General features: G+C 45.3%; 1 protein-coding gene across 1 annotated transcript in view; it reads right to left on the minus strand.

The window, feature by feature from the left end:
• nup160 (nucleoporin 160) overlaps positions 1-13,756 on the minus strand; it is a 123,027-nt gene that overhangs the window by 58,925 nt on the left and 50,346 nt on the right. The window contains exons 15-21 of the mRNA XM_038807352.1: positions 12,749-12,914; positions 9,061-9,173; positions 4,083-4,243; positions 3,232-3,368; positions 1,951-2,021; positions 1,180-1,339; positions 750-819 (exon numbers count right to left, since the gene is read on the minus strand). Coding sequence (XP_038663280.1) covers positions 750-819; positions 1,180-1,339; positions 1,951-2,021; positions 3,232-3,368; positions 4,083-4,243; positions 9,061-9,173; positions 12,749-12,914 — 878 coding nt within the window. The remainder of the gene's footprint in view (positions 1-749; positions 820-1,179; positions 1,340-1,950; positions 2,022-3,231; positions 3,369-4,082; positions 4,244-9,060; positions 9,174-12,748; positions 12,915-13,756) is intronic.

Raw genomic sequence — 13,756 nt, forward strand, 5'->3', positions numbered from 1 at the left:
ATTTTGATATGCAATCTGTTAATTTGGCAACAATGAAATAGGGAGGGGCAGTGGTGAAGTAAAATTGGGTATAAGTCAGTGAACATGTGAAAACTATAATTCGGTGTTTTTTCTTAAAATAAATTTAGAGTACCCAATTCCTTTTTCCCCCCAATTTAGGGGCAATTTCGTGTGGCCAACCCACCTAGCCTGCACATCTTTGGGTTGGAAGTGAGACCACGCAAACATGGGGAGATTGTGCAAACTCCACATGGACAGTGATCCAGGGCCAGGATCAAGCCCAGATCCTCAGCGCCTGAGGCAGCCGTGCTAACCACTGAGTCAACGTGCTGCCTCAATAATTCGCTGTTGCCAAGGGGCAGCATATAGATGAGAAATGTAGGGGACCAAGGACAGAGTCTTTACACCCAAGGTAATGGCACAGGAGCCGGAAGAGAAGATATTGCAAGTGGTCCTCGGCTACGATTCAATAAATTAGAATAGGACCAGGTGAGAGCAGTCCCACCCAGCTGGGTGGTGTTGGAGGATGGTGGGGTCAACCATGCCAAGGACGAGGAAGGAAAGTTTACATCTGTCACAGTCACAATGCCTGTTGTGAATTTTGATAAGAGCCGTTATAGTAATGGGAACCTGATTGGACTGGACGGAAACAAACAGGAGTTTTGAAAAAGCTGTGAATGGAATCGGGGAGTGACAACATGATCAAGAACCAGCAAGAGTACACAATGAAGGCTGTAAGTATTACCAACCTGGAGCTGTACATATTGACAATGTCCCATGAGAAACTCCGGAAACAGAAAACTGACGTTATTCGCCCATTTGAATAGCAGTTAAGGAAATAGGAGGGTATCATTGGAAAAGATCATACTGATGGGACACTGAGGAAGTATCACAAACTATACTTCAAACAAGTAGGGAACCTATATCACCTGCACAACAACTCTTGAGTACACAAGGGATCTGTAAATTCTGCCTGTTCTGTCCTGTCTCCATCATTGAGACTCTGGCCTCAGGCCTACTCTTTGGAACTCTCTTCCTAAACCTCTCCTACCTTCTCAGAATTTCTCAGTCAATCCTGAATCATATTCCCTAACATGCCCTCTTCTCATATGCAGCATCACCTAGATTGAACACATAGCTGGTTACAGATAGTCACAATGCCGTACAGAGGAAGGATATAAATACTGCAGGAGGTGGCTGGTAAGGGCAATACCAATCTGTGTCCAGCTGATCAGTGGCTGGTTTAAAGGACTATTTGCCTGGGACAGTAACCGGGAAAGAATGTGTTTCCTGGCCACATTCTGGTAGAACGATTCCACTACTGTCCTTGGGCCGGTGGCTGGAAAACAGGAACAGAAATTCATCAGCATTACACTAAACATGTTAGAAAACAGGTCAATACAAGGTAAACCAACTGCCCATATTAACCAAACCCATCATCATCAGCAATTGGCTGGAGACTGAAAGACATGACCAGAAATCACATGAACTCGAGCTGGAAACCCACTGGTACCTTATGATCCAGATGCTGCCACACTTAGTGCCTGTTCATACAGTCCGAAAGGCAGCAGTGACCCGAGTTGATGGGCTGAACTATTTTTTCACATTGTAACTGAAGACAGGCAGGTCAAATACAAGTCGGAAAGTCAGACAAGAGGAGACTGCTTAGCCGGTGAAACATTTTGTACAGCACGCTGACTAACCCACCCCAAACCTCTGCCCTTAAACCCTTACATGCTGACCCTATGTCTCGTGGCATGTAGTTTCCTCTAAAAGAGCCCGATTGTTTCTGTTTTCATTAGCTTTTCCGTACATTACTCTCTCAAGAAATGCAATGTGACATCTTCTGCATAACTGTACCATATTACAGTGCACTTCCTCCTAAACACCCACAGGTCATTACCCAGTCAAGCAGCCACTAGAGGGAAGGGGTTTGGCACATATACCCACCTGGCCGCTGTGATGTTAAGGCATTAGCATCCGTCAGTTCCAACACGGACAACTGTCGCAGGTTCGATTCCCTGAAACCACACAAAGTGTTAGTTTGTTTCTTTCTCCCACTGCTCTCGTGTCTTGTCATTTTAACACTTGCCTACACAGACAACTCCCTTTCCATCCATTGGGTGTACACAGACCAGGCAACAAACGTCTCAACAAATTTTTGTATTTCTCCATGGGATGGGGTGTTGCTGGCAAGGCCAACATTTGTTGCCCTTCCCCAATTATCCTTAAGACGGCGGTAAGCCATCATCTTGAACTACTGCGGTCCATGTGGTGTAGGCACTCCCACAGTGCTGATGGGAAATTCCTGTAGCGGTTTTATAAATAAAAGTCACTTGCTCTCCCCATTTCAGAAGGCAGCTAAGAGTCAACCACATTGCTTTGGGCCTGGATTTACATGAAGGCCAGACCAGGTAACGACAGATTTCCTTCCCCGCAATCAGTAAACCAGATGGGTATTTAAAACAATCGATACCTGTTTTGTGGCACCATTACAAAGACTTGCTACCAATTCCAATTTTTTTTATTAATTAAATCCAAATTTCATCAGCTGCTGTGGTTGTATTTCAACCCATGTCCCCAGAACATTAGACTGGGCTTCTGAATTCCCAGTCCAGTGACACTATCACTTCACCACTAAATGGTACCCAGAAACTGGTGTTCGGATCACTGCTGGATTATAGCTCCAGTTCACCCTGGAGAACAAGCGAATGTTGAGTGTTTTCTCCACTTGGGACCCTCTGCTGGTGCTGCTCTCAATTACCCAGCGCAGAACAAGTCACATATTGCCCAAGGCTAGGAATGAATATGCTCCTGAGTGCAACACTTGCTCCTTTATATACCTATTGTGTTGCCTCTCAGCTTGATTTTAATTGAACAAACTACCTCAGCCCCAACTTAAGATGTACCCCTCATTTTCGAAACCAGCCACATTGTACTTAAGACACATTGGAAAAGACCTTTTACCTTCCTCTCTCAAATCTGGTCAGGGCCCAGAGATGAACTGTGTGTTTGACACATGACCTGATCTACTCTCAATTATGCAACGAGAATTAAATCCCCTTAAAAAGGCACTTAAATGAGTGGGTGGCATCATGATAAATGAGAGTCTTCATACAAAGTCAAGCTATAAGCAACCGAGGGACCATTATGGTTAAAATTCAAGCAAGATACAAGAATCTTTTGAACATTTTTTCCCCCTTTCTTCCTCACACTCCCGATTGTACTTACAGCGTGTCAATGGGCACCACTGAGGCCAAGGAACGACTAGCCCACCTCACCACATAGTAAGAACACACGAGGAGAGATGTCCGGGGAATGAGATCCTGTTGGAGCTGCAAGAGATACCCTCCAGCTCCCAAATTCACCTGAAGGGCAGCACACAGTTTAGGATTTAACAAATCGCTCTCGGTTTACATGTTCAAAAAATTTACCGAATTTCATAACTTCAGCAAGTTCAAATTACTAAACTAGCTTCAAACTGTGAGATAATATTGGTCTCATCTGTATGGTCTCTGGGCGTGGAGATTGCTTCAAAAGGAATGCCCCGACCCCACATTCAATGTTCGGAATACATGCGATCAACAGAAAGTGAAAACACAATTGACTACACTCACCCTGAACAAACAACCACCTAAGGGACATGGTTACTTTGGAATGCAAACTTTTTTCTGTATCCAAGCATTAATAATGGAAACAGAATATACCGCAAACCAATAATAAATAGAGAACATACATTGTTATTTTAGAGTCCCAGAGGACCATAGGCTTCACCCCTCAGAGAGCTGACTGGTGGTGATTTAACCCGAGGGTCACCACATCTCAGGTGAGTGAAAGGTTGAGAAGGTGGGCCTTCATGAATAACCTCAGCTGGTGCAGGAATTGAAGCCGCGCTGTTGCTTCGCTCCACATCACGAACCAACCATCCAGCCAACTGAGCTAACCCACCAGCAGAAGGTACATCACAGCCAATCAGATACACTTGAGACCAACTGTTAGTCACCAGTAATCAGGAGCTAGAAGGGTTAAGCAGTACACATCCTGGAAGGGTACGTGACTAATGAGGTGATGAGGATACTTACACTGTCCCCAAGGTGCAACATTAGCTGCTCCAGGATCAGCAGGTCACGACAGATGAGAAACCGAGTCATGGACATGTGGTATGCTGCCTGACACACAATATTAATGGCAACATTGCTGCCATAAAATTGAGCCATGTTCATCCGGATGTGCAGAGGCTGGACTGGATAAAGTAGAACGAAAACAAGTGAAGAGGGCACTCAGTCAACCACATACATCTACCACGCTGCTTTAACTCAACATTATTGCATCTGCACAGTTCCTCCGAGACTTTTCCCTATATGGTTGATGCTTTGTAAGCACAAAGTTGGACAAAGAAATATTTTTGATAAGAGCTTCCTTCTCATTGAGGAGGCTCCAATCTGCTCTGAAAACTTGGCACATATTTTGACAGCTGTGGCAAATTTCACCACAGCAGCTGAAACAATCCACGGCATCTCCCAATGTTATGGTTGGCCGTGCATAACAAGCCAACCTTGGTCAAAAAGGATGACCACTTCCTGGATCTCCCAGATCTTAAAAAAATTTCCAGAATCCGAATCTGGATCTTTATTAAAGAACAACCACCCGTTCTTCCTTCCTCCGGGTGCACCGGTTTCCTCCTACAGTCCAAAGATGTGCAGGTTAGGTGGATTAGTCATGCGAAATTGCCCCTTTGTGTCCAAAAGGTTAGGCGGGGTTACTGGGCTATGGGGACAGGGTGGAGGCGTGGGCTTAAGTAGGGTGCTCTTTCCAAGGCCAGTGCAGACTTGATGGGCCGAATGGCCTCCTTCTGCACTGTAAATTCAATGATTCCCCATCTGTGCACCAAGTTTCATTGAAATCTGCCCATCAGTTTGAAATATATGGTGTACAAACAAATAGACTAACAAATGAGCAAAACAATTTCTCATGCACACTTTCAGTGAAGATAAATAAAACAAGTTTCAAGGGAATACTAAAATCCAATGGGCTGACAGCATACCTGGCAATAATCTAATGAAGTGTCAACAGGATCATAAAGGTCTATATCTGTATCTAGCGTCCCTGCTATCAAGTGTTAATAATGCAGCTACTCGGATGTGGGACGAGGTACAAGCAGATAGGGCACTCTGGGGTATTGCCATTCATCTGCCAGTAGCAGGGGAATGGGAACCGGATTTGTAGTCCAGCAACTAAGGAAGCCGATATTCAGGACGCCAAAGCACGTAGTGATGCAGTGGGGAAGGTAACACTGACAAAGGAGAGTACTTGCAGGCAAGGAGATGGGTTGAAGTGTGTATACTTTAATGCAAGAAGCATCAGGAATAAGGTGGGTGAACTTAAGGCATGGATCGGTACTTGGGACTACGATGTGGTGGCCATCACGGAAACTTGGATAGAAGAGGGGCAGAAATGGTTGTTGGAGGTCCCTGGTTATAGATGTTTCAACAAGATTAGGGAGGATGGTAAAAGAGGTGGGGCAGGGGGTGGCATTGTTAATTAGAGATAGTATAACAGCTGCAGAAAGGCAGTTCGAGGGGGATCTGCCTACTGAGGTAATATGGGTTGAAGTCAGAAATAGGAAAGGAGCAGTCACCCTGTTGGGAGTTTTCTATAGGCCCCTCAATAGCAGCAGAGATATGGAGGAACAGATTGGGAAACAGATTTTGGAAAGGTGCAGAAGTCACAGGGTAGTAGTCATGGGTGACTTCAACTTCCCAAACATTGAGTGGAAACTCTTTAGATCAAATAGTTTGGATGGGGTAGTGTTTGTGCAGTGTGTCCAGGAAGCTTTTCTAACACAGTATGTAGATTGTCCGACCAGAGGGGAGGCCATATTGGATTTAGTACTTGGTAATGAACCAGGGAAGGTGATAGATTTGTTAGTGGGGGAGCATTTTGGAGGTAGTGACCACAATTCTGTGACTTTCACTTTAGTTATGGAGAGGGATAGGTCCATGCAACAGGGTAAGGTTTACAATTGGAGGAAGGGTAAATACAATGCTGTCAGACAAGATTTGAAGTGCAGAAGTTGGGAACATAGGCTGTCAGGGAAGGACACAAGTGAAATGTGGAACTTGTTCAAGGAACAGGTACTGCGTGTCTTTGATATGTATGTCCCTGTCAGGCAGGGAAGAGATGGTCGAGTGAGGGAACCATGGTTGACAAGAGAGGTTGAATGTCTTGTTAAGAGGAAGGAGACGACTTATGTAAGGCTGAAGGAACAAGGTTCAGACAGGGCGCTGGAGGGATACAAGATAGCCAGGAGGGAACTGAAGAAAGGGATTAGGAGAGCTAAGAGAGGACATGAAAAATCTTTGGCAGGTAGGATCAAGGAAAACCCCAAGGCCTTTTACACATATGTGAGAAATATGAGAATGACTAGAGCGAGGGTAGGTCCGATCAAGGACAGTAGCGGGAGATTGTGTATTGAGTCTGAAGAGATAGGAGAGGTCTTGAACAAGTATTTTTCTTCAGTATTTACAAACGAGAGGGGGCATATTGTTGGAGAGGACAGTGTGAAACAGACTGACAAGCTAGACGAGATACTTGTCAGGAAGGAAGATGTGTGGTGCGTTTTGAAAAACTTGAGGATAGACAAGTCCCCCGGGCCTGACGGGATATATCCAAGGATTCTATGGGAAGCAAGAAATGAAATTGCAGAGCCGTTGGCAATGATCTTTTCGTCTTCGCTGTCAACAGGGGTGGTACCAGAGGATTGGAGAGTGGCGAATGTCGTGCCCCTGTTCAAAAAAGGGAATAGGGATAACCCTGGGAATTACAGGCCAGTAATGGAAAGGGTACTGAGGGATAGGATTTCTGAGCATCTGGAAAGACACTGCTTGATTAGGGATAGTCAGCACGGATTTGTGAGGGGTAGGTTTTGCCTTACAAGTCTTATTGACTTCTTTGAGGAGGTGACCAAGCATGTGGATGAAGGTAAAGCAGTGGATGTAGTGTACATGGATTTTAGTAAGGCATTTGATAAGGTTCCCCATGGTAGGCTTATGCAGAAAGTAAGGAGGCATGGGATAGTGGGAAATTTGGCCAGTTGGATAACAAACTGGCTAACCGATAGAAGGCAGAGAGTGGTGGTGGATGGCAAATATTCAGCCTGGAGCCCAGTTATCAGTGGCGTACCGCAGGGATCAGTTCTGGGTCCTCTGCTGTTTGTGATTTTCATTAACGACTTGGATGAGGGAGTTGAAGGGTGGGTCAGTAAATTTGCAGATGATACGAAGATTGGTGGAGTTGTGGATAGTGAGGAGGGCTGTCGTCGGCTTCAAAGAGACATAGATAGGATGCAGAGCTGGGCTGGGAAGTGGCAGATGGAGTTTAACCCTGACAAGTGTGAGGTTGTCCATTTTGGAAGGACAAATATGAATGCGGAATACAGGGTTAACGGTAGGGTTCTTGGCAATGTGGAGGAGCAGAGAGATCTTGGGGTCTATGTTCATAGATCTTTGAAAGTTGCCACTCAAGTGGATAGAGCTGTGAAGAAGGCCTATGGTGTGCTAGCGTTCATTAGCAGAGGGATTGAATTTAAGAGCCGTGAGGTGATGATACAGCTGTACAAAACCTTGGTCAGGCCACATTTGGAGTACTGTGTGCAGTTCTGGTCGCCTCATTTTAGGAAGGATGTGGAAGATTTGGAAAAGGTGCAAAGGAGATTTACCAGGATGTTGCCTGGAATGGAGAGTAGGTCATACGAGGAAAGGTTGAGGGTGCTAGGCCTTTTCTCATTAGAGCGGAGAAGGATGAGGGGCGACTTGATAGAGGTTTATAAGATGATCAGGGGAATAGATAGAGTAGACAGTCAGAGACTTTTTCTCCGGGTGGAACACACCAGTACAAGGGGACATAAATTTAAGATAAATGGTGGAAGATATAGAGGGGATGTCAGAGGTAGGTTCTTTGCCCAGAAAGTAGTGGGGGCATGGAATGCACTGCCTGTGGAAGTAGTTGAGTTGGAAACGTTAGGGACCTTCAAGCGGCTATTGGATAGGTACATGGATTAGGGTAGAATAATGGAGTGTAGATTAACTTCTTCTTAAGGGCAGCACGGTAGCATTGTGGATAGCACAATTGCTTCACAGCTCCAGGGTCCCAAGTTCGATTTTGACTTGGGTCACTGTCTGTGTGGAGTCTGCACATCCTCCCTGTGTGTGCGTGAGTTTCCTCCGGGTACTCCGGTTTCCTCCCACAGTCCAAAGATGTGCAGGTTGGGTGGATTGGCCATGAAAAATTGCCCTTAGTGTCCAAAATTCTATGATTAACCTAGGACAAAAGTTCGGCACAACATCGTGGGCCGAAGGGCCTGTTCTGTGCTGTATTTCTCTATCTCTAGCCAATTCAGAGCAGAAATCTAGGAGGTGGTCATCCTTTTTGACCAAGGTTGGCATGTTCTGCACGGCCAACCACAGAAAGGAAAGAGGACAATACCCTGACTTGCCCATCTACAACATACAGGCAACATTTTCAGACAGCAAAAAAAAAAATGTATTTCTCTTAATGCAATCAATATGCACTGCAATGGTAAGAGTGCAGTTAACATCAGAACCACTAAGTGAAACTACAAAGTAATAAGAATCATTCTAGTCTATTCTCATCTCCTTCCACGATGACTACAGCAGTAAAGTTTCAGGTAGATCAGCTCCTATAGCTCCAACGCAACTAGCACCATCATTGTCCAATGGGGTCTTTATTAATAACACGAGGCTGAAAGCCTCTGCTGCTTCTTAATCCATACTATTTTATCGGTTCAAAAGTTAAAATATGAGGGAGCATAACTCTACCAGGAAGACAGAGGGCCACAGTCAACCTCTTATCCCACAGCACAGATACCACAATGCACTCTAACACATATGGCCCATAAAGGCATGTGGAGGGCAAGTCCACAGTTAATTACTGAAGCAATGCTGTTTGTTTACCAAGTTGGTCAAAAGCAGATCAGGTTCTGCTGGACTTCTACATTTTCAGTTTCCTACACACAGACTAACACCAGCAATCACCACATACCATCGCCTATATCCAGGTCACCCTCATGGTCCATTTCACGCAGAAGCAGCTGGATGATGTTCCCTGGGTTACGGATATCCTGCAATTTACTTTGAAGCTCCATATGTGTCTCACTATGAAAAACAAGAGGGAGAGGAACAATTAAACTGATCCTTGGCTCTTGCTTCACAATCCAGTGAGGAAGAGCTGCAGTGAGACAATCCAGTAATCAGAAATACAACTAGACAAGCTGGAGGAGCAAGAAAACTCCAGAACATTCTAGACCCTTGCTCATATCACTGCTTTTTATTTCTGAAGAGTCCGTGCTCATTCAGCACTCGCTACAACTGAGCATATTTCAACAGCTTCTCCCTGCCCAGCGATCTCTGCCAACAAGGACAAGAACAGCAAGATCTTGAGAACACCGTCATCTGCTCCTTCACTATTAATGGAGAATTAAGTAATCCCTATTCAGTACCACTGTGGGGGAATCATCCACCACAAGGACAGCAGTGGGCCAAGGGAGCAGGCTAATTTAGGGGGGATGCCATTTATGGTAGTGAGGGATAGGTTTAGGTATTTGGGGATTCAGGCAAGGGAATGGACGAGGCTCCATAAGTGGAACTTAACGAAGCTGGTGGAGGAAGCCAGGGTGGATCTTAAGAGGTGGGATACACTGCACTTAACACTGGTGGGGAGGGTCCAAGTGGTGAAACTTAATATTCTGTCAAGGTTCTTGTTCATATTTCAGGCTCTCCCAACCTTTATATCAAGGCCTTTTTTTCGGAAAGTGGACACGATTATTTCAGACTTTGTATGGGCAGGGAAGGTGCCACGGGTGGCTGCTACAGAGGTAAAGGCAGCAGGGGGGGGTTGGTGTCGCCAAACTTGCTTCGTTATTATTGGGTGGTGTGGATAAGGTGCGGCGGTGGTGAGAAGAAGGGGTGGAGTGGGCTTGGATGGAGGAGGAATCATGTAAGGGGTCTAGTTTGAGGGCTATGGTGATGGCAGCGCTGCCAATGGCTCAGAGTAAGTATTCAGGGAGCCCAGTGGTGCAGTCCACGGTGAAGATATGGAATCAGTTGAGGAGGCATTTAAGGGTGGAAGGGATGTCGGTGCTAACGACGCTGTGCGAGAATCATGAGGGGGGGGCTGGTCAAGGTGAGGGAACTGTATTTGGAGGAAGGGTTCGCCATACTGGAGGAGAGAAGGGAGAGGTAAAGCTGCCAAGGGGGAGTGAATTCAGGTATCTGCAGGTTAGGGACTTTGCGCGAAAGGTCTGGAGGGAGTTCCCTAGGTAGCCTGGATACATAGGCTGCTGGAGGGATTGTTGTTGCTTCCAGATGTGGAAGGTGTCATGAGAATGTCACTAGGAAATGTTTGTCTGCTCACGTTACTGCAGTAATGTCAGAGTGTGGGTGGAGCTGAGCTCTGGCTCTGCTTTTTATTTTCACTTTGAGAAAAGCTTGGGTGTGTCTGTGGTTTTTTGGGTTTCTTTTCAGTGTTGGAGCTGAAGCCAGACATAGCAGGTGTACTGTTGTTCTCTCTGCCATGAAAAGACTATCACTTGATCATTTGGTGAATTCAGAGTAAAATGTTCTTAGTGAATTTAAACCTTGTGCTTCTGTTAAAAGGTGTTTATTTTGTCTTCGGTATGTTTGGGAATTTATTAAGGATTACTAAGCGTTGTATTCTTTGGGGGTTATATTTGAATTGATGGTTGCTAAGACGTTCACTATGTTTTTAAAAGGGTAACTTGAGTTCATAGAATAAACATTGCTTTGCTTTAAAAAAATACTTTTCCATTTCTGCTGTACCACACCTGTAGAGTGGACCATGTGCTCCCCATACCACAATCTATTAAAAGTTGTGGGTCAGGTGAACTCCATGATACACTTTGAGTTCTCTAAACCCTGGCCCATAACAAAGGGGAGGGGAGAATTGGGGATTCTGAATGAGCACGGCTGGGGGAGCAGTGAGGCGAGCGGATGGTGAAGATCAAGGAGAAATGGGAAGCAGAGTTGGGAGGTGAGATCAATTGGGGAGTATGGAGTGAGGCACCGCGCAGAGTCTTATGCAAGGATGAGTCTGATACAGTTTAAGGTGGTGCACAGGATGCATATGACTCGGGTGAGAATGAGTGGGTTGTTTCAGGGGGATAGCAGGTGAGTGTGAGAGCTGTGGGCTGGGGGCCAGCGAATCACACACACTCATTTTGGGGTTGCGAAAAATTGGGAAGATTCTAGGTGGGAGTGTTTGCGATCTTAGCCAGAATAGTGGAGGGGGTGGTGGACCCGGACTCTTTGGTGGCGATATTTGGCGTTTCAGAGAAGCCAGAGCTCATGGAGAGGAGGAAGGTTGATGTCATGGCCGATTGCACAACGACAAATTTTTGCTGGAGTAGCCGTCGGAATCGCCACCAGGAGCAGCGGCTTGGTTGAGTGACCTGTACGACTTTGTTCGGTAAGAGAGGATAAAGTATGAGTTAAGGGGCTCTTCAGGGGGGTTTGAGAAAAGGTGGGGGATGTTTGTGACCGTGTTTGAGGGGTTGTTCGTTGGTGAAAAAGGGACACTGCTCACTGTGATTAACCTGCTCCCACTCATGAGTGGGCCCACCTAAACAATCATTTGAACATGCTCCTGCAGGATAGCTGCCACTTCTATCATACCACAGCAAGATCCCAATGCCTTCCAATGAGGGAATGAGAAGTAAGGCAAGGAATTAAATTATACTGTGGGCAGCTGTTATGGGCCAGGGTTTAGAAAACCCCAAAGTGTAGCATGGAGTTCACCTAACCCACAACTTGTAATAGATTGTGGTATGGGGAGCACACGGCCCACTCTACAGGTATGGTACAGCAGACATGGACCAGTGGTGTTTTAAAACAAAACAATGTTTATTCTATTAACTCAAGTTAACCTTTTTAAAACAGTGAATATCTTAGCAACCAGTAATCAAATACACCCCCCAAAGAATACAACACTAAATAACCTGTATGTTGTCCTTTTAACATCCAAAATACTTAACAAACCTTCAAACAGGAGCACATTAGCTTTATATTCAATACTGAGACCTTTTTACAATTCTGAGTTCACCCAAATAATCCATAGTCTTTTGATGGCAGAGATCAGCAACAGTGCAGCTCACTTTTAACTTCAGATTCAGCTCACTGAAAAACACACACCCAAGCTTTCTCAAACTGTATTTGAAAGTAGAGCTCAGCTCCACTCATACTCTGACATCACTGCAGTAATATGAGCAGCTTCATTTCTTAAAGGTACATTTCTTAAACATCCATTTCATAAAGGGTACTCTCATATGGCAGCAGCACAGTGGGTAGCAATGTTGCTTCACTGCGCCAAGGTCCCAGGTTCAATTCCCGGGTTGGGTCACTGTCTGTGTCGCGTCTGCGTGGGTTTCCTCCGAGTGCTCCGGTTTCCTCCCACAAGTCCCGAAAGACATGCTGTTAGGTAATTTGGGCATTCCGAATTCTCCCTCTGTGTACTCGAACAGGTTTTTCCACAGTAACTTCACTGAACTGTAAATGTAAGCCCAAGTGTGACAATAAAGATTATTATCCCATTACAACGAACAATGACCAACTTGGAGTTAGGCATGTTTGGCAGAAGCTTCTTATCAAACAGTATCCTTTGTCCAAGTAAAGAGCAAGATTTAAGGACAAACAAAATATGGTGCAATTTTACTCACGTGTCTCTGGCCAGGAGGTATTCCAGGATTTGCTCTGCAGCCTTTTCAGGGGGGTGTAGATGGCTCACTGCTGTTTCCATCAATGAGGCCATTTCCAGAGTGATGGAGTCTCCCACAAGCCTGAGACACTGCACTAATCGATGCAGGTCCCTCGCTACATCTGGATCTAAAGAGGCAGAAATAAAACCCATTACAATTTAGACACATTTTAGTCATCATGAGATGGTTAAGGGGGCCAGAAACTTGGATGAAAGCGAATTAAAATTCAAAACCAACAAATTGCAATGCGCTGGTCTAAAAACAAAAATCAACAAACCCAGGGAGTTTTCTCAACAGACAGATAATGGGGGAAAGGCAGACAGAGCATGGGAAAATACTCCAAAGGATTGCAGCAATATCATGTTGTATTCGCACATAATCTTCAATCAAACCTTGGATTATCACTTGATGGCCATCAGGAGACCCCTTGCAATCTGTCCAATTCAAACCTGCTGCTACTAGTTGGATGGGTGGATGGATAAACACTCTGGCACACCATTCTCAATACACAATGTCGAACAGGTTTAATTTCTACACAGCAAGAGGTTGTCTCCTGGAATAGGCTGTCTCTGGATTATATTCTGTGTGGCTAGAACTCCTGAAAGGCAATCATCTGTGCGGAGTGAAGATAGTTAGGTTAATCCCAGAGTTGAGGGGATTGGATTATTTGGAGAGATTGAGTAGACTGGGACTGTACTTGTTGGAATTTAGAAGGATTGGGGGGGGGGGGGGGGGGGGGGATCTTATAGAAACATGTAAAATTATGAAGGGAATAGATAGGATAGATGCAGCGAGGTTGTTTCCACTGGCAGGTGAAAGCAGAACTAGGGGGTACAGCCTCAAAATAAGGGAGATTTAGGACTGAGCTCAGAAGGAACTTCTTCACCCAAAGGGTTGTGAATCTATGGAATTCCCTGCCCAGTGAAGCAGTTGAGGCTCCTTCATTGAATGCTTTCAAAATAAAGATAG

Source organism: Scyliorhinus canicula, chromosome 9, assembly GCF_902713615.1.
Source record: "Scyliorhinus canicula chromosome 9, sScyCan1.1, whole genome shotgun sequence".
Lineage (NCBI taxonomy): Eukaryota > Metazoa > Chordata > Chondrichthyes > Carcharhiniformes > Scyliorhinidae > Scyliorhinus > Scyliorhinus canicula.